The sequence below is a fragment of the Asterias rubens genome, chromosome 2 (assembly GCF_902459465.1).
Source record: "Asterias rubens chromosome 2, eAstRub1.3, whole genome shotgun sequence".
Taxonomy (NCBI): domain Eukaryota; kingdom Metazoa; phylum Echinodermata; class Asteroidea; order Forcipulatida; family Asteriidae; genus Asterias; species Asterias rubens.
The window spans coordinates 16379220-16406724 of NC_047063.1; the positions used below are offsets into that span (position 1 = coordinate 16379220).

The 27505-nt window shown below is 36.3% G+C and overlaps 1 protein-coding gene across 1 annotated transcript; it reads left to right on the plus strand.

Moving 5' to 3' along the window:
• LOC117305767 (ATP-binding cassette sub-family C member 9-like) lies at positions 1 to 27505 on the plus strand. Its single transcript, XM_033790644.1, has 31 exons — positions 1 to 671; positions 1837 to 2073; positions 3025 to 3222; positions 3756 to 3905; positions 5249 to 5407; positions 7211 to 7345; positions 7969 to 8131; positions 8511 to 8551; positions 9462 to 9719; positions 9910 to 10059; positions 10648 to 10723; positions 11306 to 11411; positions 11772 to 11870; positions 12588 to 12753; positions 13685 to 13825; positions 14205 to 14426; positions 15205 to 15411; positions 16379 to 16548; positions 17565 to 17634; positions 18026 to 18183; positions 19645 to 19737; positions 21330 to 21432; positions 22239 to 22355; positions 23213 to 23324; positions 23975 to 24105; positions 24768 to 24846; positions 25605 to 25713; positions 26487 to 26590; positions 26709 to 26842; positions 26965 to 27027; positions 27368 to 27505. Exons 1-31 carry the CDS (start codon positions 39 to 41, stop codon positions 27503 to 27505), a joined length of 4722 nt encoding a protein of 1573 aa, XP_033646535.1. The 5' UTR covers positions 1 to 38.

Below are 27505 nucleotides of genomic sequence, written 5' to 3' on the forward strand. Positions count from 1 at the left end.
TGGAAAAACTCTCCTGGGATGATGAGGACAATTGCTTCATGGGGCCCCAGCAGGAGCAGCTACTCAAGAAATTCAACTGGTACTGCGGGGTGAACAACTCTGCAAACTTTGACAACTTCACTTGGGATCTAAACCACACCCTCTACAATACCTGCTTCACCGATCTCGTCTACACCGTGCCACATCTTCTCTTCATCCTCCTCTCCGTCTTGGTGCTGTTCATCCTCGGATACTGCACAAGAATTTGCAAGGAGAAATACCGGTACCTCATCCAGTACCCAGGACACAACCTCCGATGGATCCTCAACTTCATCTTTATCTTGCTTCTTCTCTGCCAGATCGGAGAGAGCATCTTGACGAATGTTGGCCTCCTCAACGGTACCGACTCCATGACACCCCACCTCTACATTCCCTCTGTGTTTGTTTTGGTTGCAGCTATTCTCAGTATGGTCTACTACACCCAGATGGAGGTCTGGCGGCATACACAGATGTCTTGGCTTCTGCTGGCCTACTGGTTAGGAGCTCTAGCCAGTGAAGGTACTCGCTTTCTTCAACTGAGCCACGAGTTTGATAGAGTTGACTACTCGATTTTGAGAGTTGACCTCAACTTGGTGGCAATTGGGCTCTACTCACTATTTCTAATCCTTGAATTGAACGTCATCAGAACAAAGGTAAGTGTACATTTTAAAACTGTCATTGGTAATTACGTTCTCAGGCATGGAAGCTCATGAATGTTTTGAGGGGGCACCAAGGTCAACATCAAGGAACTTTAGAGGCCACATTTAAGCCTCCATGCCCTCCAGTGTTTTAGCTAGTGTGTGTGCAGTGCAGCCACGTTTTGCCCGACTAGTTTCTAAAAAAATTTCAAGCATGGCCTGGTGCTGTGAATTCAAGCCCTGTATCCGTTTGTGTTTTCATTACTGAATTTATTAGGGTTTTTATTTATAAACAGCATAAACTTATGAGCTGATACTGGCGCAGGAATTCTTCTTTGGATTGTACAAACCCATTTGTTTTTACTGTTCAATGACATCATGTTTTCAAATTTCACTCTGAAAAAAACTGTCAATCAAAATTGAATTTTACACCATTTTTAATGTGACTTGGGAGACTTTTAAATTTCCCGACTTTCTTAAAGGCTGTGGACACTATTGGTAATTGTTAAAGACCAGTCTTCTCACTTGGTGTATCTCAACATATGTAAAATAACAAACCTGTGAAAATTTGAGCTCAATTAGACGTCGAAGTTGCGAGATAATAATGAAAGAAAAAACACCCTCGTCGCACAAAGTTGTGTGCGTTTAGATGGTTGATTTCGAGACCTCAAATTCTAAACTTGAGGTCTCGAAATCAAATTGGTGGAAAATTACTTCTTTCTCGAAAACTATGTCACTTCAGAGGGAGCCGTTTTATACCATCAACCTCTCCCCATTACTCGTCACCAAGTAATTACACTGAGAAGTTACCAATAGTGTCCACTGCCTTTAAGGACTGTATCTATAAGAAAATGAGTGCATCACAAAAAACATAATTTTACCTCATACTATAGCCACTCTTTTGTTGTATTGGCATGCAAGGGGTGAGATGATTCCTGCACTGAAGAAATGACACGGTGGTACGTTCAGCTTGGGTGCAGAATTCAGACTGACGACCTCGTAGCCAGCTAGGGAGCTGGCCACTCATGCTGTCATGCCTGACTGGTTTACTGTTACATAACCAATCACTACATTTTGAAGTTTAAGCACAGCTACACTTTGTTTTAAAATGGCTCCTTTTTGAATGACACGTTTGAAATTTATGTAATTTTTTATTTCGCTCCTTTCTTGGCTCTCAAAGATCTTCTGGAGTTCCACAAAGGAGGACGTCTTCCCTGAGGATTTGATGAAGGAAGACATGCGTTACATGCAGGGCTACTCAAGTCTCTTCTCCTCTGCATTCTTCTTGTGGATGAACTGGATCTTCAAGAAAGGATACAAGAGCACTCTGGAGATGGCTGATCTGGGGAGTCTGTCTGAGGTCCACACCACCAAATACCAGAGGGAGAATTTCTTGAAGGCTCTCAAAAAGGAAGAGGTACATCATAGCAAGATTTTGCAAATTTGTTCATTTTTTGTGTGTGTATATTTTGTTAAGGGAATCAATGTGTGGTGAAGCGGTTTTCAACTAGTGGTTTAAACCCGCCGAGGCCTGGTGCTTGATAATTTTACCGAGACGAAGTGAATCCCCCCCCCCCAAAAAAAAAATAAATAAATAAATAAATTTGTCATTGGACAAGATTGGTAATTACTCAAAATAATTGGTAGCATAAAAAACTTACTTGGCAACAAGCAATTGAGAGCTGTTGATTTTATTGTATAAAACATTGTGAGAAATGACTCCCTCTGAAGTAATGTAGTGTTTGAATTTGATTTCGAGACCTCATCAGAATTTGATTTTGAGGTCATGAAATCAAGCATCTGAACTTCGTGAGACAATGGTGTTTTTCTTCCATTTTTATCTCGCAACTTCGATAAACAATTGAGTTCAAATTTTCACAGGTTTGTTATTTTGTTCATATTTTGAGATACACCGAGCGAAAAGACTGGTTTTTGACAATTACCAAAAGTGTCCAATGTCTATAAAGCCCTAATAGCACTTTTTTTAGACCCAAATCTCTTACTTTGCTCTTAGCACACCGGAAAACAAAATAACTAAGCATCCCCTCACTAGCACACTTGGACTGACACACCTCTGGGTGACAGTGCAGGCACTTTTGTCAGTCCTGGCAAACTTGCCTTGCTGATGTCTTTCTGTTGTCCTCAGTCGTGTAGTACTTTGTTTTCTCTTTTACTGCCTGCCCTCCGTTTTATATCTTGATGTATCCCTCCTTTTACTGTTTTCCAATCCAGATAGTTTATATAATTAATGTTTTTAAGAGTTTTATCCTTTTCGTATAAATTAATTGTAAATTTGTATTTTTATGTAAATTGCCAAATAAGTAATAATAACAAAATTATAACAAATTCTTTATGTCTTCCTTTACAGGCTCGAGCAAAGATGAACAAAAAACCGTTGAGCTTGTACCGAGCGTATGCTCGGGCATTTGGTGCTGACATCCTTCTCTCTAGTTTGTTCAAATTGGTTGCGGTTATGTCATCATTCATCCCTCCACTAGCTCTTGCTGGTGCCATCAAGTTTGTCTCAGTAGCCTACTATGGCGAAGGAACTATGGACTATCAACAGGTAAGTTAAAGGCACTGGACACTATTGGTAATTGTCAAAGACCAGTCTTCTTACTTGCTGTATCTCATCATATGCATAAAACAACAAACCTGTGAAAATTTGAGCTCGATTGGTCGTCGGAGTTGTGAGATAACTATGAAAGAAAAAATCACTCTTGCCACAGGAAGTTGTGTGCTTTCAGATGCTTGATTTCGAGACCTCAAATTCTAAACTTGAGGTCTCGAAATCAAATTCGTGGAAAATTACTTCTTTCTCGAAAACTACTCCACTACAGAGGGAGCTGTTTCTCACAATGTTTTGTACTTGTTACAAAGTAAGGTTTTATGGTAATAATTAATTTTGAGTAATTACCAATAGTGTCCATCACTGCCTTTAAAGGCCTTTAAAGGCAGTAATGATATTGCTACAAACTATGTCCATTCTGGCTGAAACACAATATCTAGTGTGTTGACAGAAGAAGAAGAAGAATTAAATGAAGAATAAATAATGCGATAATGTCTATGTTTTTAAAACTATTTTTCCATTTGAAACAGACTAAGTACATCACGGTGTCAGACTTCCTGAAGAATGGCTTTGTGTTGATTGTGGTCATGTTTTGCGCCAATGTTGTCACCCAGGTGTTACAGCAAGCTCTCGGTCACACCAACTGTACGACGGCAGCTCATATGAGAATTGCCCTTCAGGTAATATGGCTGGGGACGATTTCACAAATAGTTAGGACTAGTCCTAACTTAGGACTATAGTCCTAGGAGATATGAAAAACGTATGGCTAGTCCTAAGTTAGGATGAGTCTAGAGATAAGACTAGTCCTAACTCTTTGTGAAATCCACCCCAAATTCGATCAATTTAATATTTTAAAGGCCTAATTTATTCGACAAAGTGGAGTCTGTATGCAGTGTTTTCCCTTAAAGACACTGGACACTATTGGTATTTGTCAAAGACCAGTATTCTCACATGATGTATCCCAATGTATGCATAAAATAACCTTAAAGGAAGGACAAACCTGTGAAAATTTGGACTCAATTGGTCGTCGAAGTTGCAAGATAATAATGGAAGAAAAACACTCTTAGATGCCTAACTTCAGGCCTGAAGTCTTTTATTTTTTTAGTGAGAAATTACCTCTTTCTCAAAAAACTATGTTACTTCATGTTCAGATGGAAGCCATTTTTCACAATGTATTAAACTATCAACAGCTCTTTATTGCTAGCTCATTACTAAGCAAGTGTTTGTGCTAACAATTAGCTTGAGTAATTAATTACCAATAGTGTCTAGTGCCTTTAAGTGGTCAGCTTGCCAAATGGCAATTTAAACGCCTGACCATCACTCAAAATTCTCTCCAAGTGGTCCGGCTACTTTTAGTTTTAAAAAGCATATTATGGACCAGTGAAAAGCTGGGGGAGCAGTGAAATGACAAGCTAAAAACTGGTCTCGCTGGTTAGTCAAGGAAAACAGTTATCGGCAATAGAGAGATCCTGTATTTTGTCCCCTTATAAATTCCTGGAAAAAATTGCTGAGGTAAAACTTAAATTTGTTGTCGCCACTAATTGAAAAATATAGGTATATGCTTTTTGAAGTGTTTGGCATTTTTCTTGGTATGCCTTTGCCTCTTTCTTATTTCCATTCCTTTTGCTTATATCTTGCATTTAGTCCGTATTTAGCGTGCCAAATTGTCAGTTATATAATTTTGTTCATTCTGTGCTGTTTTATTTTGTTTGGTTTTGATGAGTCTTGTCCCAAGGCGCCAGTGATGTGTAGTGGATAGTGTACTTTACGCTCAGTTGTAAATCGCTATATTGCGCCCTCCTATGATATGATTTGCCTCGAGGCAGTCAAGTTGGTTACTGTAGGAGGGCAGGCTATAGCGATTTACAACTGAGCGTGGACTAGTTCACTATCCACACTCGATCACTGACGTCTTGGGCCAAGACTAGGCTTTGATCTGTGACATCCTCATGTTTAAAGTTACAATGTTTCTGATCGTGTAGTAAAGATAAAGATTCATAAAGTTTTCAATTTTGATTCACAGGCGGCTGTTTATGACAAGTCACTGCGTCTGTCAAGCTACACCATGACTGGTGGCGCCATGACGATGGGTCAAATCACCAATCATATGTCGGTAGATACTTCCCAAGTGGTGGACTCATCAGTACATTGCTTCCACCATTTATGGTCAATACCTTTTGAGGTAGGTACATAAAAATAACTTGCTGAAATTAATCTGCTGTATAAGAATTTGATTTTGTTGTTCCTTTTTTTTTGGGGGGGGGAAAGGGGGCTTTTTTCAAACAGTTACTGCGAAGCTGCAGAACTATCTTTACTGGCTTTCTGTTAAACATAGAACACAATTCAAAATCTTGCTTCTCACATTCAAGGCCCTCCATGGATATTAGCACCTTGCTTCATTGCTGATCTTCTACAACATCGTAACATACTCTATGTTCCCAAAACTCGTCTTGCAAGTTACGGAGACCGCCTTTTCCACCTGCACACCGCGTCTCTTGAATTCCTTGCCAGACCAGCTGAGGGACACACCTGATCTATCTACTTTCAAACACAACCTCAAAACTCATCTGTTCAATTTGTCTGCTTGCTAGCTTCCGGCGCCTTTGAATGGTTCCATTCCAGATACTGTGCGCCTTATAAATGTTATTATTATTATTATTATTATTATTATTACTTGATGAAGGGGGCAATAAGCCATTTGTAAAGATAAAATAATTTTTTTTTTTAAAGGTTTTTTATTCAAATATTTTTAGCCAAAGGCTAAATTACAATTGAACTTACAAGGTAAAAAACATCAGGATTACATACATTGAAGGGAAATATACAAAACATTAGACCAACATAAAATTTAAATAAGAATGAAGGAGATTGGCAATTGCAATAGTGGCATGGTATAAATAATGCCTATCAAATAATCAAAATATGCGGAAAAGAAACACAAAGTTACAAGCTTTAACATAAATTTAACATTAATTTGTGAGTTAGATTTTAATAATGTCTTGTACAATGGCTTGCTTAGTCAAATCTTCACACAGCCAAACCAAATAATAAACAGTTATATAACTATTAACAAACCAAACCGAAGTATGCTTTTGCTGACAATTGAACCAAACCTAATTACGGTCACAACCATGCTGTCTTGATAGTTAACAAGTTTTAACAGTAAACCGTTATAATTTTAGACATTTGAATCAAACCAATAAAAGAAACAGTTATTATTGTTTACAATTGAACCAAACCTAACAGTAAACTGTTTATGGTTGACAATTTCTAGTAAACAACAGTTAACTGTCACACCTGATTTCTTCACAGTGAAACCAATTCTAAAAGTAAACAGTAATAATTGTTTACAATTTAGTCAAACCTTACTGTATAAACTGGTACATCTGAAAGCGCATTGGTTACTTTTAATTACTCTTAAAGCCATTGGACACTTTCGCAACAGAATTCTTTTTTAAAGTTCACAGATTTACAAATAACTAATTTACAGGGTTTACAGAAGGTAATGGTGAAAGACTTCTCTTGAAATATTATTCCATGAAATGCTTTACTTTTTGAGAAAACCTTAAAAAATATCAGTTCTTGACATCGAGAATTACAAATTTATTTTAAACACATGTCATGGCACGGCGAAACGTGAGAAACAAGGGTGGGTTTTCCTGTTATTTTCTCCTGACTCCGATGACCAATTGAGCCTAAATTTTCACAGGTTTGTTATTTTATATATAAGTTGTGATACACGAAGTGTGGGCCTTGGATAATACTGTTTACCGAAAGTGTCCAACGGCTTTAAATGCACCAAAAAAAGAAGCTTTTAAGGCCCTACGTACAATCAATGCTGCATATAATTTCAATTAGAAATAAATTCCTTTAATATGCTTTTATTAAAAAACCACTTTCAATTCTTTTTTGGATTCTTATTTGTACATTTGCTAATAAAAATTTCTACATTTTTGCTCTTTCTTGTTTTTGTTTTTGTTGACAGGTTTTTGGTTTTCTGACTGTTATGTACACACAGCTTGGAGTAGCAGCCCTGATTGGTTCATGTGTCTTCCTCATCTTTATACCTCTCCAAATTGTACTCATTAGGCAGGCGGCCAAAAACAGGAAGAAATTCATGGTATATACTGTTTCTAAACTGTATTTTGTTTTACCATTGAACTAATTTCTCTGTTGTTCCGGATTAAACAGTCTTGCCCTACAACACATGGCTTTCTGTGCCCAACCCTTGCCCCAGGTAGTCTCCCATACCTCTGTACAATGAAAGGAATATTTTCAGCAAGGAGGCGAAGCCAAGTTGAATGGAACTTTCAACTCATGAAATGGTTCTTGCCATTGCACTCAAAATTATTCATTATTTGCCAGTACACAATTTTGTAAAAAAAAAAAAAAGCACATGCATTCACCATTGCTGGTTTACAGATTACATTTTTAACAAATTGTATTACAAATTGTAGGGGATTGAAAACTGTGTATTACAAATTGTAGGGTATTGAAAACTGTGTATTACAAATTGTAGGGGATTGAAAACTGTGTATTACAAATTGTGGGGGATTGAAAACTGTGTATTACAAATTGTAGGGGATTGAAAACTGTGTATTACAAATTGTAGGAGATTAGAAACTGTTGTTTACAAATTGTAGGGGATTAAAACTCAGTTTAAGTTTTTAAAAATAATTTTCTTTTTTTATAATTAATGTTTAATGGTTAGAATTTGCTAATCCAAATTCCATGTTTTTGCAGGAACAATCTGACGAACGTCTGAAGAAGACGAACGAACTTCTACAAGGCATCAAGTTGATCAAGCTGTACGGATGGGAAGATATCTTCTACAAAGCCATCAGCAAAGTACGAGCTCTGGAGATTCTGACCATGATGAAACAAAGAGGATGGCATGTGATTCTTTGTAAGTTGTCTTCCAGGAAATTCATTCATAGAAGCTGCTTAACTCATTTAGTGCTCACTTTTTGTTTGCATTTTTGACCTAAAATTACCAGCTTTTTGAGGTTTTCAAAATTCTGTAATAAATAATCCGGCATAAACATGTCATTTTCATTGCTGGGAGGGGGAACAAAATAAAAAAATACCTACCTATACCTACCCTATTTTTGGGGGGCCCGTTATGCCAACATAACAGATTTTTGTTGTATGCCTTTATTACAGCACAAACTTACAGGTTCTCAATCTGGTAGCCCCAACCTTCCCTACCATCATCCTTTAACCCCCAAAATATTATGTAGCAAAACTTAGATACATTTGTTCCCTTTTTCTTTTGTTGTATACAGCATTGTGTTCGTCTGCCAGCCCACTGCTAGTTGCCTTAGTGGTAAGTGACTAAAATTCATTTGAATGCCACACGATTTTTTTGCATTTAAATTATTTTATTTGGAAATTCTATTTCTGCAGATTAATTTTCAAAGGTTTGTTGGTTCTATGGTTGATGATTCAAAACATGAAAAATTTCTGCAACTATACACTTGGTACTCACTCATAAAGTTAAAGATGCTATGTCAGATTTTTGGCCCCAAACATTAAAAAAGAGATATTTTTGAGTGAATGGTATTTCAAAGAGTATCACCCGCTCTAATGAAAACAAATTTAACTTTTACTTTCAACGGTCAGGAACCCTGACAAAAGTTTAAAACGTTTCTTATAAAACACATAAAAATTGGTCATGTGATATATTGTTGAGATCCCGACAAAAACTAAATTTGAGCACTTTATTTCACTGCTACTAATAATTGGCGGACTTTTTCGAGCAATGGCTCAAATGAAAGCTTGTAACTTTCTCGACCCCCATCAAAATACCTATTGAATTTGAAACAAAATTTTGGGGTCAAATCGGCCAAAAATCTGACATAGCATCTTTAATGGCAATACAAACTGACTTGGTTAGAAGTGCAACTTTGGATAAAGGCACTTTGAGAATCATTTAACTTCAGAGTGATGTATAGTTATAGAGAAATAGCAGTTCAAAATGTGAATCTGAGAAACTTAACTATCGGAAAAGTTTCTCAGACTGTTTATTCTAATTACAGATTCTTCCTGCGTGGACATGACCACTCTGGTTTGTTGGCGATATCTAAAAAATGCTACCACCTTTTGAAATTAAACTATCCCGGGTTAGTTTTATTGTATATTATAAACATTTATATAGTATTAAAAACAAAATTGGTATAGAAATTGAATTTTGTTGCAAACAATAATTCTGTCATAATATTATTTTTTATTTACAGTCTTTCAGTATGTACACCAAGCTGACTGGGAATCCCCTAACTCCTGACATCGCCTTCACTACTTTGGCCGTCTTCGGTCAGCTTTCCCATCCATTTATAATGATTCCACATATCGTTAATTGCCACATCAATGGATTCATCAGCACAGGTCGCTTGAGGACATTTTTTGAAGCGCCTGAAATTGAGCGGTCCAACGACAGCAACCACAACCGTCTCGTCGACGCCGAGGTGAGGTTGAATGGAAGTGTAAACTATGAGGTAAACATGGTTACAAATCAGGTTTCATTTTTATTGGTCAGAACATTTTGTAAAGTCCTCAAAAACTACTTTTACCCAGTTCATTTTGTCAGCAAAGAATCAAGCTGCCATAAAAGTCACTTTGTCTTTTACCCATTTTTTAATTTTCAAACTTTTTAATTCAGAGTGTGGAATTTTTTTTCTATTGAAGGTTGGCGTGCGACAGCGAAGGAAAATAGGCAAAGAGGACAAGAATAAGTTAATGTCTGGCAATAACAATAATTGCAATAACATACCTGCTGGGGAACCATGTGTTATATCGCCCTCATCGTTGTCGTTACCAGATGATATCGCATTGAGAGTGAGTAAATTTGTATTTATCCTTTTTAAATAAAAGCCATCCTTTTCAAATAAAAGCAAAGCCCGAAACATACGTAAAAATTTGTCACAAAATTTGTATGAATCTTATAATAACTATAATGGTTTACCATTTAATAAATTTTTTTTAAATGCCATTTTGATATGTACACAAGTACATAACATGATATTGACCAAATGTGTATAAAATGAGAAGAAACACATCTTCTTTGGTGTTGATTTGTTTTCAGTGCAATTCAATTCAACATTTATATCCTTTGGTGCAAAAAAAGAAACAAACTAAGAACAAGTATTCAAATCAATAACATATACAATGTATTCATAAATCAATGACAATCATAAACTGAGCTATAACTTAAAGAGGAATATGTTGACAAAAAGTGAGTATCAATCAAGTGTTTTGTGAGATGGAGATCAGACAGCCATAAATTCTTACAAATCCGAAGCAATTTTTTTCAAGAAGTTGTGTCCTTCTTGACTTATTCTCTGTGGACGTTGTTTGTAAAAGAAGGAAATATTGGTTGTTTCTTCAGTTTTAAATTTGTCCATGTGGTATTTTTTTTTTTTTTAGGTAAGAGGAAATTTCATCTGGGACGATACAGCCAACACACCCACCCTGAGGGACATCGATCTGGACATCCCGGCAGGTTAGTTTAAATTTCTGACATAATTTTTCTCGGTCCTCCTTGCTCCTTTTTTTATCACTCCTATATTTGTTGCCATTTGAATAGTATGGGTGGGCAAATGAAATAAAATAGCTGTTGTGACATGCAGTAAACCAAAGTTCTGGTGAGTGAAGGATCTTTGGGTAAGACATTTATCGGTTACTTTCCTTTGCAATTCACCAGGCCATGCAAAACTGCAACTGCAAATTTAACATCTCGTATATCGTTGCGGTACCCGCTGCCAAAACATAGGATTCAAACTGCCTCTAGCTTCTGGGCAACCTCAGTAGTCTAGTTGGTAAGACACTGCTCTAGAATTGCAAGGGTCGTGGGTTCAAATCCCACCCGAGTAACATGCCTGTGATATTTTTTTCACAGGACTCGGGGGAATTAGTACCGAGTATGTACAGTGCTAACACACATCGGTGTATGGGTAAAAACCAAAATTATTATTCTTTATCCCCGATGCAAATTTAACATCTCTTATAAACTGCAACTGATATTGATTAGATGCATGATAGCAATACATCTAACGAGCCATTTTGTGTACATTTTCTGTCACAGGAAAGCTGACTATGATTGTTGGTCAGGTCGGGTGTGGAAAGTCCTCCTTGCTGTCGGCCATTCTGGGCGAAATGACAACTACGTCGGGCGGGGTACACTGGAACCCGTAAGAACTTCTCTGTGTAATTTTTTGTTTTGTTCTGTGTTTGTATTGATTGGTTTGAGACTGGGAAAACACCTCTGCTCTACAATCTGCATGGTGACTGTTTTATGTTCGGACACCTCTATGTTCCAACAACCCCTTTTTGCTATATGTAGGGTTAGGGTTGGGGTTAGGATTAGGATTAGTAAAATAATTATTTTATCAGGGGTGTCGGAACATAAATGTCGGAACAGGTGTTTATCAGTTTATACATCCTCTAAACCTGCCTCAATTTGACAGGCGTGATTTTCTTTTTTTGGCGATATACTATTAGCCTGTAATTGCTCTTTTGATAAAACCATCTTTATTTGTTTGTTTTTAAAGGAAATACCACTCTGTTTCCTTCGGAGCCCAGAAAGCCTGGTTACTGAATGCTTCATTCAGGGATAATATTATTTTCAACAATGCATACGACCAGGCAAGGTGAGATTCGGGGCTTCAAACCCTAGGGTTAGACTGTGCAAGTCTAGCATTTATTTAAATTTCCAGATTGCAAGGTTGCAAGCTTTGAGTATTTTTTATGTGATATACTTTTAAAAATAATTCTTGTTGATATTTCAAATTCTTGTATGTAATATTGTCTTTTTTTCATGTTTTTATATTATGATGAAGAATAATAAATGCAATATGAAAAATGGTCCCAACTGCGTGATTTTGTTTCTGCAATCAATTCAGTTTAACAGAACATAATTATGGCTGTAAAAAATGATTTCCTATTGTTTGAAAAGTAAAATAAATTTTGCAAATCAATAAAGAAAAATAATCGAGAAAACCTGCAGACTTGACCTCCGTTTCCGGTAACTTGTAAACAACTAAGAATTTTGTCCCACCCCCACCCCCCACCCCCGAAATGAAAATGCCTGATTACAATGGAACACTTTAGTGGTTTTCTAGCAGTTTCTTGCTATGCCCAAGAAAAATTATACAAAAAATGTAATGTTTATATATTTTTGTATTATCATTTGTTTTAGATTACCTTGCCTGGTTTCCCCCAAATTGACTTGTGTTTTAAAAACATGTGAATAACATAAAAATACACATCGTTCAGCCCTAATTTCAGGCCTTGAGCCCCCAACTCTGCCAGTTTATATTTATTGTTGTTATAAAGCCTTCTAACCATTATTTCTTGCTCATTTCCAGGTACAAGACGGTGATAGCTTCTTGCTCCTTGCAGCCTGACATAGACATTCTCCCAGGAGGTGACCAGACTGAGATTGGAGAGAAAGGAATCAACTTGAGCGGTGGACAGAAACAACGAGTCAGCGTCGGTAGAGCCATGTATAGCTACAATGATGTGGTCATCCTGGTAAGAGATCATCTGATGTTATTTTTTCAAAGGTCTTTTCCCCAACAAAATGTTCTGTTTATTTTTTTAGCTGAAAAGTTAGAGTGAGAAAACCCATCACATCCTAAACTTCTCAGCTTTTAAATGTTCCCATTGGTAAACCTAGCCATTGGCTCTTCATTGTTGAGACAATTTTTTTTTTAGCCAGCCTGTAAAAAATACTGTTTAACTTCTGCTGCTAATCCCTACGCAAATAAAAAGAGACTCTAATGTTCAGAGTTCGGTCTTTGTAAGCAGACAAGTAAAGTATTCGCAATGCTATCCATTAGAAACATGCACACATGCCGCTCAATCTTCTTAATTATTGAAATACACTTGTGAGAACCCCATGGAGAAGAGACAATGGGAGACTTTGAGGCGCTAGGTGGCAGCAGACTTACCAGGTAACTTTCCGTTGTTTATGTAGTTCTGAGCATGCGCACATTACCAAGAACAATGGATTTTACCTGGTAAAGTCTGCTGCCACCAAGCGTCCTGAAAGTCTCCAATTAAGGAAGTTACAATTTTAGTTGTGGAGGAAGATCCCAGAGAATTATTCAAGGGAAATAGTGAGCAATTAGGGAGGGACAGAAAACCTAAGCCACTTAGTGCCCCGGCGGGATTTGAACCAGGATCCTTAAGGTAGAAGGCAAAGAAAGATATCACTATGCTGGAATTATTAAAGCACCTACATCATGAAAATACAAATGTTGCCCCCAAAATTAAATTCTTTCAAATATTTTTGTACCTCCATTCCTCCTCAGGATGATCCCCTCTCAGCCCTTGACATGCACGTTGGAGCTCACCTCTTCAAGGAAGGCATCGAGGGATTCTTGTTGGGAGAATATTCCATTACTCTGAACTTCCTAGCTTGGATTATAACTAAATTCTCCTTACCTCCATTCCTCCTCAGGATGATCCCCTCTCAGCCCTTGACATGCACGTTGGAGCTCACCTCTTCAAGGAAGGCATCGAGGGATTCTTGATGAGAAAAAGCAAACGTACCGTCATCCTGGTCACTCATCAGACGCAGTACGCAGAGAAAGCAGACAAGGTACCAGCCCATAGTAAATATTTACTTAAAGGAGGAGGTTTTGTAGTAACACAACTCAAATACCTTGTTGAATTTTTTGGTGGTTTTGAAAAAAACTGTTGGTGTAACAGCATTTGTCAACTTTGAGATATCGACCTCTGTAATCAAGGTCCATACTGTGAGTTTGGTTGATTGATCTCGACCAATTTTTCCAAGCAATACCTTGCTCCCTCATCATCCCTGGAATTGGTTCATTAAAATGTGCTAGAATCTAGCACATTTTAAATAGCCCGGTGATGTTTCTACTCATGCATGTCTTTCATCTTAAAGAATGTTGTACGCTTTTAAAAAACGCCAACACATTGCGATATGAATAAGTTCCCTGTTTGTCTCCCAACAGATTGTGTACATGAAAGACGGCCACATCCTCCACCAGGGAACCCTCCAAGAAATCCGGGATGAGAATCCAGAGCTCGTCGCTGACTGGAGAGCCACAGATAATGAGAGAAACGAGTGCGAGTCAGAGGGGACCGACGTAGAGGATGTGACAAAAGAACCAGCCAAAATGATGCATCAGATCTCTGGCAAGATGGAGGAAAAAAAGCTGAAAGGTAAAGTTATCGTTTGGTTTTTTGTCAATGACAAAGGCTGAATTTTAAGCACGGTACATCCAGAAAGATACCAGAAAAATCACCTGTGACACTTTCAGTTGTAGTCAGAGTCTGCTTAAAACAGAGCAAACTTTTGAGGTGCTATTTTTTGTTGAGTGAGTCCATCCTTGTTTAGCGGGTATCATTTACATCTCTGTCTGTATTGTAACTTTAAGACTGACACCACACAAATCGCAAAAAGTCTTGTTCAGACAATCTTTCAAGATTTAGGTTTGCCAACATGCTTTGGATTTCTGACATAACATAAAGGGACACTTCCATTGAAATATTTTCACTGGAAGCATACTACTATACCTTTTACTTGTTATAGCAAGTAAAAATTTTGATGAAAACTGCACATCCCAAACTCTATTTGGGGTTGTAACTAAATTATGACCTTGTCTTTAAGAAAGGTTTCATAACACTTCTCTCTTCATAACAACAGTTTATGGAAAAATACTGAAAATAAATCAAATATTTTATGCAATACAAAGTAAAGGAATATTTGGTTTTAATCATAGAGGCTGTATTCAAGTTTTTTTCTTCTTCTTTTTGTATTTAAAAAAAATGGTCTCAAAATTATGACTAGTCTGCTCTGGTAAAACATTTTATACAATCAGGAAGAAAGAGAATAGAGCTATTTTATTGCTTAATTTGTCTGATAGTTACTATTATTTTGTTTGTTGAATTTGTTTTTAATTGTGATTTGCAAATCATTTCCATCTTTGGAAATTATCTTCAGCAGCTGAGGGCCAACTCATTGAGGAAGAGGAGAGAGCTGAGGGGTCCGTCTCCTTGGGGGTCTACCTCACCTACTTTAAAGCTTTAGGCTTCTGGATATGCTTGCTTCAGGTCTGTCTTCAATTCAGCAAGAATTTGCTTGACGTGCGCAAAAATTACTGGCTGTCGGACTGGTCCGAAGCGGGAAATAATCTGACAACAGCAAATGCAACACAGGTATAAATGGTTGTCTAAAATAGGTACTAAAATTTGTTTCCCTTGCGGTAAGGTTGAAAATCCAAGTTCATCATGCGGTGTGCGTAATGTGTAGTGATCACAACCATGATGATGGAAAACATGACAAGGAAAACAAACAATTACATGTATCTCTCCTGTGTTATACTATGTAAGATAAGATGAGATAAGATGAGATAAGATAAGATAAGATAATATAAGATAAGATAAGATAAGATAAGATAAGATAAGATAAGATAAGATAAGATAGGATAAGATAATAACCTTATTATCACACACTGAGAAAATTAGTACTGGCCTTAAAGACAGTGGACACTATTGGTAGTTGTCAAAGACCGGTCTTCTCACTTGCTGTATCTCAACATATGCATAAAATAACAAACTTGTGAAAATTGAGCTCAATCGGTCATCAAAGTTGCGAGATAATAATGAAAGAAAAAACACCCTTGTCACACAAAGTTGTGTGCGTTCAGATGCTTGATTTCGAGACCTCAAATTCTAAATCTGAGGTCTCGAAATCAAATTCGTGGAAAATTACTTCTTTCTCGAAAACTACTCCACTTCCAGAGGGAGCCGTTTCTCACAATGTTTTATACTACCAACCTCTCCCCATTACTCGTACCAAGTAAGGTTTTATGCTAATAAATATTTTGAGTAATTACCAATAGTGTCCACTGCCTTTAATACAAACAGTATTTTGACAAGAACCTTATTATCCCACACTGGGGAAATTAATACTGGCCTTTAATACAAACAGTATTTTGACAAAAACACTAAACATTATTATAACGATAATCAGACAGATTGATTAAATGAAACAATTAGTTAACAATATTTAACAAGTATAAAAATAGTTATGTTATCAGTAAAACGTGGGGGACCCTTCAAAGTTTAAGACCTAGTGCATAGGTTTATTTTATCAACTGTTCGTTTGATTCTTTTTATTTAGGAGGAGTTGCTTGCTTCATTGAATCATTACTTGGGAGGATATGCCGGTTTTTCTGTCTCTAGTATGATAGTAGATACTGCTTCATCAGCACTCATCACCATAGCCTCCCTTGTGGCTGCCAGAACACTCCACGACACTATGCTGAAAAAAATCTTGAATGCACCATTGAGGTAAAAACTAGGAAATAGTTTTCAATATTAAAGGAAAGGTACACGTTTGGTAATTACTCAATTAATTTAAAAACTGACTTGGTAACAAGCATTGGAGAGCTGTTGATAACACATTTTAAAAAGTGAGAAACGGCTCCCTCTGAAGTAGCTTAGATTTTGAGAAGGAGGTAATTTCTCATTAAAATAATTAAAGATTTCTAGCCACTAGTCTTTTATTCCTATCTGAAAGCACACAAATTCGTCCAACAAGGGTGTTTTTCTCTCATCATTTTCTCGCAACTTCAATGACCAATTTAGCTCAAATTTTCACAGGCTTGTTTTTTATGCTTATTTGTTGGGATACACCTTGTGAGAAGACTGGTCTTTGACAATATTACCAAACGTGTACCTTCCCTTTAACTCAACTCTTATATAGCACATTTCTAAAGAATAATCATTGCGCTTAGAACATTGTTACCCCTGGTCACCGCCATTCAACATTCCTTTAAACAATCTCAGCTCTGCCAAATTTGTAACTTACTAAACTAAATCAATTACAAAAGCCATCTTTGCCATCAGAGGTGCCCCGGATGAAAAAGAAACAACTGTAGTTGAGTGTCTTGCTCAAGGACACAAGTGTCATAGCCGGGATTTGAACCCACTCCCTAAATGTCTCGGCAACAAGAATTTGAGTCGGATGCGCTTAACTGCTGAGCCACGACTTGCCACGCTCCACACAACACTGTATGGGCCCAATTTCACAGAGCTAATCTGATTTTAAAAGCACAAAAAGGCGCAAACACAAAGCAGTTTTGCTTATGAGATTACATGTCAAACTAACTACCATTCCATATGTGTCTGTCACTGCATGGTACCCTGCTTAGTTTTGATTGGCTGAAAGTTATAAGCAAATTTGTCTGCTTATTATGGGCCCTCCAGACAAGCATTTGAACCTTTTATATACTTCATAATGTATACAGTTGCATATTCAAAGTTTTAAACTCATCACGTGATATGTTTGGTCTTAATTTATTCAGGTTCTTTGAAACTACTCCAGTTGGGCGAATCCTCAATCGCTTCTCATCGGATACTTCAACTATTGATAATGTAAGTGCAGACTTCATGACTGCAAATGAAGTTCTTGTTTTGGTTTTGTTTTTGTTATTTCAACTGGCCTCTTGCATCGGGCATTAGCTTGGTGTGGTAGTGATTATGGTAGTGTTTGGTAACATGGTGTTGTACTATTTTGGTATTTAAACCAAAGATACATACCTCATAAGTGAACTTATAATCAATGTAGCTCGAAATTCTGAGGAAAACTGTATAAGTGCTTGCTTTGTAAACCAGAAACCACTTCTCCTCCACGATAAGTGTTCTGCATTCTGGTAAATTTGTCTTTGCTCAAACCAAAAAGTATTTACAATTTACCTAGTCTGTTTCCCTACGGTTTACTTATTGATAGTTTTTATAACTAACCACATGAATCTTTATTCAACAGAGCATTGCTGGACATATGAATGGTTTGTTACATTGCTGTATAAACTGTTTGTTTGGGGTGTTGGTGAATGCTATGGTGTCCTGGTATTTCATCATCGTGCTGATTCCCATGGCTCTGCTTTACTTCCTGCTCTTGAAAATCTTCATTCCCACATTCAGGTATGAGGAATTATGTATGATTTTTAAAAAATTATTTACAGGGTGACCGAGTCAAAAAGAAGTTGACCGGTGATTTTTTTAAAAACAAGCAAATGAAACTCAAAAGTTCAGTAAAACATATATTTAACGAGCACTCTCTCCTGTTTATTAGTAAATAAAGAATGAAAGGAATTAATCATTCCTAAGAGGAGTTATGTCTTATTTAATCAAGGTACTCATTTTGCAAGGTGTCCCCGGAAACTTGACAAAGCAAATGATTGACTTTTTTATACCCTTTGCTACTTACTCAGATGTTTAGATGCAGTCTAGCATTAACATTCCATGGACAGATACAAACATGAGTGCTTTCAGTTAAACACGCAACTTCTCTTAGAAATGATCTATTTGTTTCAATCTTTTTTTCAGATAAGTAGGAAAGAATGCTTGTATGTGCTTCACTTGGGTTTTGAGTGTCAGTTGTTGTTTTGTTTTTAAATCATAAATCTCGGCCAACTTCTTTATGCCTCACCCTGTATTATAAATCTTTAGACTTGTACACAAGAAATACAAGTTGAATATGGGCTGGCAAGGTTATACAAAAGTATAAAAACTGTCATCGAAAGATGTGAACAACTAGACCTCTGCCAACAATAAAATATGATATAAAAGATAATAAATTTGCATCGGGGATAAAGAATATATCGTTGCGGTACCCGCTGCCAAAACATAGGATTCGAACTGCCTCTATAGCTACCGGGCAACCTCGGTCGTCTAGTTGGTAAGACACTGCTCAGAATTGCAAGGGTCGTGGGTTCGAATCCCACCCGAGTAACATTCCTGTGATATTTTTTCACAGGACTCGGGAAAGTACTGAGTATACAGTGCTAACACACATCGGTGTATGGGTAAACACCAAAATGAATAATAAAATATGACTATATACGTACTAATGAAAAATGGGGGAGATTGCACACAAAAGGCTTTTAAAATCACACAACAGTCAAACATTAAAACAAAACAAAATCCAAAACCTGTCAGAAACAAAACACCAATTGAAAGACTCTTGAAGCAAAAATAATAGTAAACATAGAGGCGAGATGAACATTTTGAAAACCCAAACAAGACTAAGATCATAAGATCCTCCCAAAGCCTTAATAAAAACTTTAAAAACGCTTCAAATAAGAAATAACAATATCACAGAATTTCACAGTTTTTAGTCATTCCTAAAAATACAAAACAAGATTTTTTATAGCATTCCAAAAATCATTAAATTCAAAAGTGGTTAATTCAATTCAGCTCAAATAAATATTGGTAAATTATATACAAATACAACACCAAATAAAAAGTCAAAGACAAAGGGAAACGTACTTGGTTTACAATAAAATTACATTAATACTGTACTGAGGAGATTTAGCGAAACTTTCCAAAAATAGATTCTAGTTTTTATAATAGTATGCCTGTCTTCTTTTGTGTTTTATTCAGAGATATTCAACGCTTAGACAGCATCAGCAAGTCTCCAGTCTACGCTCATTTCTCAGAATCACTTGGAGGGTTGTCAACCATCAGGGCATATCAGTAAGTTGATAGTAAATTTCAGGACAGTATATCCATACAGTTTCATGACACTAAGGGTACCTTGGAATTATGTGTGGAATAGTTTGAACTCTTGAGCGGAATGTTATAACGGACATTTGGTATTTTAACTTGTTTTTAATGCATTTGTTCACCATTTAAATGTAATTTTGAAAGTGTAAACTTCTGAATTTTTCGTAATTAACGATTAAAAGAATCAGGCCCCATCCTCAAGGTTTTAAAATTGGAGCTCCCAACTATGACGTAACATGAGTGATTACGTAACAGAGCTTTTTGCAAAGCTTTTAGAAAAGCGCTGGATAAGTGTATTCAAAATGATTTTTTCTTTTTTTACACAATTAAAATCTATTTGTAGTCGTTTGACTCAATTTCCTTATTGATTGAAAACATTTTAAATAATATTCAGCAAAGTTTACGACATGCCTTTTTGTTTAAGCAGGACTCTTTAATAATATGTTTGCCAAAGGCTGGCAGGACATGTGAGCGATGCTTATTTTATCAGTTCTTGTCTCTTGTTCAATGAAAATTGGTAACTTAAAAAAAGATATCTGCAAATAACTTTTGGCTTAATTGTAAGTTGTACCCATTATATGACAGGGCCATGGAGCGATGTATAATGTATTTTTTTAAAGTAACTTTTCATACATTTTTCTGCTTTAGTCTTTTTATCAAGCTTTGTTTTATACATAGCACTTTGAGGCTGTTTTTTGCGGCAATACGGCGCTTTACAAATTTCTTTTAATCATTCTTACTAGTAGTGTTATTATGTCCTTTCTCTGTATAAAGGAATAATTTAGGTTTAAGGAATAATTATCAAAAATAGTAATGAGTCGATAGCTGCATGGTAATGACTGGGTTTGTGGCTGGTCGCTGTAACAAGCAAGGCTCATACACACAAAGAAAATATTTGATTTAATGGTTCCCCTACACAATAGCCACACCAGAGCGTACAGAACTTTTACACAACAATATGCTTGTATATTTTTTTCTGCTGATGTCAGCTCAGCTATTTGGCTTACGGCAAGCAGAGCCATGAATTTGACAACAGGTGGTGGTGGTATTTTTTGGCGACATAAACTTTTTAAAAGTCTCCATGTCTTAAGCCATTGGACACTTTCGGTAAACAGTATTGTCCAAGGCCCACACTTCGTGTACCACAACTTATATATAAAATAACAAACCTGTGAAAATTTAGGCTCAAACGGTCATCGGAGTCGGAAGAAAATAACAGAAAACCCACCCTTGTTTCCGCACGTTTCGCCGTGTCATGATATGTGTTTAAAATAAATCCGTAATTCTCGCTATCGAGAATTGATATTGTTTTAATGTTTTCTCAAAAAGTAAAGCATTTCATGGAATAATATTTCAAGAAAAGTCTTTCACCATTACCCTCTGTTAACCCTGTAAATTATTTGTATATCTGTGAACTTTTATTTTTGTTTCTGTACCGAAAGGGTATAATGGCTTTAATTCACTGCCAATTGGCAAGGCATTTTAAAACCACATGGTTTTCTTTCATTAATTATTAGTTGATAAACTGTCATTGAATTTTTTTCTGCTTCTTTTCAACACAGGCAACAAAACCATTTCCAAGACAGCATTATTGAGAAGATTGATTGTAACAATCTGACGCATGTTTATTTTGATACATGCTACATGTGGCTGCATTCAAGACTGGTAAGTGACATTAAAGGCACTGGACGTCACTATTGGTAATTAATCAAAATAATTGTTATCATAAAAACTAACTTGGGAACGAGCAATGCAGAGCTGTAGAACAGCTCCTTCTAAAGTAACAACATTTGTTGAGAAAGAGGTAATTTTTGACTGTCAAATATTAAAAGACTTATATATTTAAAGTTATTTGTGTAGGCCTGAAGCATTTTAAGCATCTGAATGTGTGCAACAAGGGAGTTTTTTACCCTGCATTATTCTCTTGCAACTTCGATTGACAGTTGAGGCAAAATTTTCCCAGGTTTGTTATTTTGTGCCTTCAAAGAATGATCAAATACAATAACAGCCTGGTTACAAGTTCTTTTTAAATATTGTTGTCATTATCATTATGATCCTAGGTGTTTATTTAAAATACTTGGCACATTTTGTTTTCATTGCACATGTTTGCAGGTTATTTTTTGGGCTAGGAAGTTGTCAATATAAAATAAAATATAATTGAGCATTTAAATTTACTAAACAAAATCTTTTGAAAATGTTGGCCTGTTTTGGCTTGTATCTCCATATCAGTATTCCCTGACAAAAGATTAATTTTGTTTGAGCGCATCACATTTAATGCTGCACACTGCTAATGTCTACAGCTAAAATTAAAATAAAAGTTATAATAACAGGTTAGAAACTCATCTTGATAAAAGATGATGTATTGTGTGACACAACGGATAACATTCGCTCTTTTCACTACAATTTACAAGTTATTGAATTTAATGATTATATTCACCCCATTTGTTTTATCCAATTTGTTTTCCTCTCAGAATTTGGTTAGTTCCATCATCGTGCTTCTCGCTGGAATGTCTGCCATGATCACTGCTTTGACCACCGGTACCCTGGCTCCAAGTCTGGTTGGCTTGGCCATAACCTACGCCCTAAGCGTAAGTCTGCAATTTACCATACTTTTAACCGCATGAGGGCGCTTTTATCAGGGAATTATGTTTCATCAGTGTTTTAAGAATTTCCTTTTCATTTAATTTTAATTGCCTGTTTGTAGTTGCATTGCATCAATGATAATAACATAATTTAATGATAACAACAATGAACAAGAAACAACCAGTTTATTACTTGTCACATGAACTTGCCAACTCAGTTCATGTCGACATTGATTTAATACTGCTCTTCTCGAAATATTGGATATAAATGAAATATTATATGCACAAAAGACCAAAACAAAAGTGTATGAATCTGTTGGATTGAGCCAAGACTTGTAGAAGAAAGCCAAACTAAGAATGTGAAGATAAAACAAACGTGGCCTAATGCAAAACAAAAATGGCTATAGTGAAAGTCATTTATTTTAACTACTCAATTACCAGAATGCAATAAGAAGTGAGAAATATACCTGAATAAAATGAAAACTTCCTATCACATATCATGCAGTAAAAGGTAAGTCAAAGATAATGTGTGGAACAATCTCCCTCCTTGCATTGACTACTTCACTTAGTGTGTTTAAATATAAGTTAAAACCCCATTATGTTGACTTCACCCATTTAATTCATTCTTGCTCTGTTTGTGTATTTGTGTATTTGTTTTTTCATTTTTTTCTCTGCACTTGTTGTGTTCCTTGGAATGCGCAGCAGAGTATAGTTATATAGGTCACTGCGCAATATAAACGTCCGTATTATTATTATTATAAAAAAAACATACTCCCACGAAACCTAGCTCAAAGTAGATTGACTGTAACTGCAGTTTGTCTCTGTGCAGTTCATGATTTTTTGTTTGCACCATTTATTTGTAGTTGTCATCAGAGTTGAGTTGGATGGTTCAAGTCTCTGCTTATGTAGAAGGAAACATGAATGCTGTGGAAAGAGTACACCATTATACTTCCATAGAAGTGGAGAATTCTGATGGTAGGTTTAAAGTTCTTTATTCAAAGTACCTACTGGCCCATAATTTTAAACAATTATATTGATTAAATAGACGTTAAATTGTATCGGAAGGAGTGTTTATGGTATTGTTTAAATTGGGTTTAAAGACAGTGGACACTATTGGTAATTGTCAAAGACCAGTCTTTTCACTCGGTGTATATCAACATATGCATAAAATAACAAACCTGTGAAAATTTGAGCTCAATTGGTCGTCGAAGTTCTGAGATAACTATGAAAGAAAAAAGATTCTAAACTTGAGGTCTCGAAATCAAATTCGTGGAAAATGACTTCTTTCTCAATGACTTCTTTCACAATGTTTTTTACTACCAACCTCTCCCCATTACTCATTACCAAGTTAAGTTTTATGCTAATAATTATTTTGAGTAATTACCAATGGTGTCCACTGCCTTTAAGAAACAGATGATTTTACTTGTAATATCACTTTGTTTCATATTAACCAGACAAGATACTGAACACATTATTTTAAACAGAAGAGCATGTTCAAAATAACAATGATAACGTTGGTAAAATGATGTAGCTTTTGAAAACAAAGCAGACTTGGACATAAATGAGAGAATTCCTTCTGTATGATTCTTATTATCATTTGATTTTCTTTTCGTTAACTAAAACAGGTATCGTTGATCCGGGTCCTACTTGGCCAGATAAGGGTGAGATCGTATACAGCGGTGTCTCGGCACGCTACGCCTCGGACCTGGAACCTGTGCTCCGTGATATCGATATTCGGTTCCAACCCGGGGAAAAGGTAACTTTAAACTTATAAGATTTTTAAACTACAAAATATAAATAGCTGTTAAAAACAACTTACCAACCAAAAAGACCGATGGTATACAGGCAAAAAATAGTTAATGGACCCTAGCAGAGTCTTTCTCAAAGCCTTCGAAAAAGACTCTGCTAAAGGGTCAAAAAATTAGGCCATTCAATATTTTTTTCATAGGTAAACTATGTCAGGTTTCTTGATAAAAAACATAAAAATGGGTGGCCGGGCACGGGTTGGTGTAGTGATATTTTTCCTTGCCTTCCATGTTTAGAGGCGGCCGGCTCGATTCACGCCGGGGGCACTTACCATGGATTTGGTTTTCAGTCCCTATCTGACTGTGTGTTGTTTTTTCCCAAAAATAATTCTCTTAGGTTTTCCTTCCACATCTAAAAAAGAATTTCCTTCCTTGTCTTTTCTCCATTTGTTTCTTGGCTAGTACAGTGATTAAGTTAAATTTTCTGAGAGTCCTTGAGTTCACAAACAGAATAAATAAAATTAAATTAAATTAAATTAAAAATAAATAGAAATTAAACAACTAAGGAAAAGATCGGGAATGTTCATGTAGCTTGCGTCCTCTCATTTTGCGCAGATTCTCCAGTGGATTATGCATTTCAACATATTCAATTAATGTTTTTTCTTATTAACAGATTGGTATTTGTGGTCGGACTGGCAGCGGTAAATCCTCCCTTACTTTGACTCTCTTCAGGATCATTCAGACATTCAAAGGTAACAATCATGGGGGGAATTTGTCCTTTTACTGTCTATACATTTTAAGGCAGTGGTGAATTTTGCAAACTGTATGGGATTTTTATGGGAAGAGCATATCAAATACCATTTTCAACATTCCTCCAATGTACCATTAAAATTATCTAAATTCTCTCTAATTGCGGCAAACTTTACTCTTAATAAAATGCAGCTTGTGTTGTACAGCAGAAATGTGTAAGTTAGTCATCGTCTTAGTTATCATGCCCCTATACTGTATTTCAAAAAGACTTTTTCAATAAACAATTGTTTATTTTGAGGGTCGATAAGGAAATGTTCAAACTGCAGATTTGTTTAAGATTTGTGTAAAAATGATCACCAAAGATTTTGCAACAACTTTGTGATTTGTTTTAAAGATTTAAAAATGTTCAGCAAGTGGTCCCCAGCCAAGAGTCTGTAGTGAGCAGTATTAATTAGAAATAGTATCAATCTTTCAAAATTGTATGTGCAAAATGTACACATAAGAAATAGTCTTATACCTTATAATTTAGATGGGGTAGTTTTTGTTTTTGGTTTTTTACCAAAGAATAGTTTTCTACTTTTGAAATGTATGCAATTGAATGTTTATCTTTTGTGTGTTAGGTACAAATCTGCCACCTATTTTTTAAGGTAGTGAATGTGTTCATTTCGTTGTTTTCAAGCCATTTGGCAGTAGCCTATACTTGCATTGTTTTAATAAACCAGAAATACTGATATTGAATCAACTTAATTCAATTGAACAGGAAAGATAACGGTGGACGGCGTAAGCATTGCAGATCTTCCCCTGGCAGAAGTCAGACGTCGCTTTACAATCATCCCCCAGGACCCTGTACTCTTCACTGGTACAATCAGGTATGTCTACATCAAGCCCTGGCAGCATTTACACTTTTGTATTAGGCAAAAAAAAAAAAAAATTACCAGTTGATCATCTGGATTTTTCAAAAAAGAGGAGATTGAGGGCCTTATTATTTATTATTTACTATTTTTTTTTCAAGATGGTCGCTTAGTATTCCAAATCAAACAGGCCACCAATTCTTCAGTTTGAATCAACCGCAAACTTATTTTATACCTATTAGTTGCATAAGGACTTGTGTTTTAGTTAACACTAACACTGACAGGGTCGGATAACACTAAAATGATTTGGTGGTAGGCATTCACTGTTATTGTTTTATGAAACAGATGGTTACAAGTGTTTGAGAGCATCACGTTAGATGATTTTTTTTTTAAATAAAAAAATAACAGATTGTAAAAAAAAGGATGCGGCCCCAAAAAGGATGCAGCGGGGACGATCAACTGGGATTTTGTTTATTTGGCCTTATACTACTGTATGAATCCACCCATAGACTGATGCTTTTATTATGAGCCATTCAGAATAGGCAATATGTTTTGGGGCTTTGGGTTTGTTTTTCTTTCGAAATTGTGTGTAGGTCAGAAAATCGAAATTCAGTTTTTATTTGAAAAATTCCTTGTATCAATTAGGCCACAGCCGGGTGATACGACAGCTTTATGAAACCAACTTTGTTTTTGTACAAGACCAGGACAAAATGATACTAAGGGCTGCCTTGCACAACATGCTCATCCAACATTTCCAGGTTTTTATTTGTTTTGTTATTTAATTTTTCAAGGTTTAATCTGGATGCGAGGGGTGAGCACGACAACGATGCGTTATGGGACGCTCTTGAGGTTGCTCAGCTGAAAAGCGTTGTGTCTGATCTGGATCTCAAACTGGGTAAGAAAAAGATGTCATGCCAATAATAACATTCCCAAAAGATGCCCTCTGAACTTCTGCTTTCAAAGATGTCAATGTTCAAATGACCCTTACACTAAAAATTGTATTTCTGTAACAGATGCCATGGTGACTGAAGGAGGAGAGAATTTCAGCGTTGGTCAGAGGCAGCTCTTCTGCTTGGCTCGTGCCTTCTTGAAGAAGACTCGCATCCTTGTCATGGACGAGGCCACTGCATCCATAGACTTGGAAACGGTAGGTTGGTCAGGTTTAGGGAATTCAAAAGTGGAATTAGTGGTTTATAAGAGAGTGTGATGTTTTCTTGTATCACTTTGAGAAAGTATTTTTTATCATCATTTTTGTTTTTTTGTTTTCAGGATGGTATTCTTCAAGATGTTGTAGCTAATGCCTTCAAAGAAAGGACGGTCCTTACTATCGCGGTAAGACATCTCTATAACTAATGCACAAAGGTGTATAGGGACCTTTTGGTTAAGGGGGGCAGAGGGATTGATTTACCCGAAATTTTACACAGATAAAAACGAAAGCACCCATTTCTAATACTGAGTAAAATTTGTCTTTGCTCTCTCTTTTATTTTGTTGCTGTTCCTGAGTTTCCCAACTGTTTTGCCCCAGAGGTTGAGAGAGCAGTTTTTACTTTTGAAAAATATATCTGGCTATCAGCTTTCACCTTTCTTTAAATTCCTGAACCTTTATCTACTTGTAAAACAGAGTGATCATTCTCAAAATGTAACTCTGACTGATTTGATTTGATGTTAACAGCATCGTGTGCAGACTATCCTGGACTCTGATCACATCCTGGTGCTGAATGAGGGTCGGATAGCGGAGTACGACACCCCACAGAACCTTCTAGCTCAAGAGGACAGCATCTTTGCCTCCCTGGTCAAGGCTGGTAGTTGA

What these genes read in the sequence shown, in the direction of transcription:
- LOC117305767 (XM_033790644.1), top strand. Translation starts at nt 39, where the DNA reads ATGGGGCCCCAGCAGGAGCAGCTACTCAAGAAATTCAACTGGTACTGC. An exon ending in ATGGAAGTGTAAACTATGAG is followed by an intron (nt 9,720 to 9,909) that starts GTAAACATGGTT and finishes TTTCTATTGAAG; the next exon opens with GTTGGCGTGCGACAGCGAAG. An exon ending in ATCTTGAATGCACCATTGAG is followed by an intron (nt 16,549 to 17,564) that starts GTAAAAACTAGG and finishes TAATTTATTCAG; the next exon opens with GTTCTTTGAAACTACTCCAG.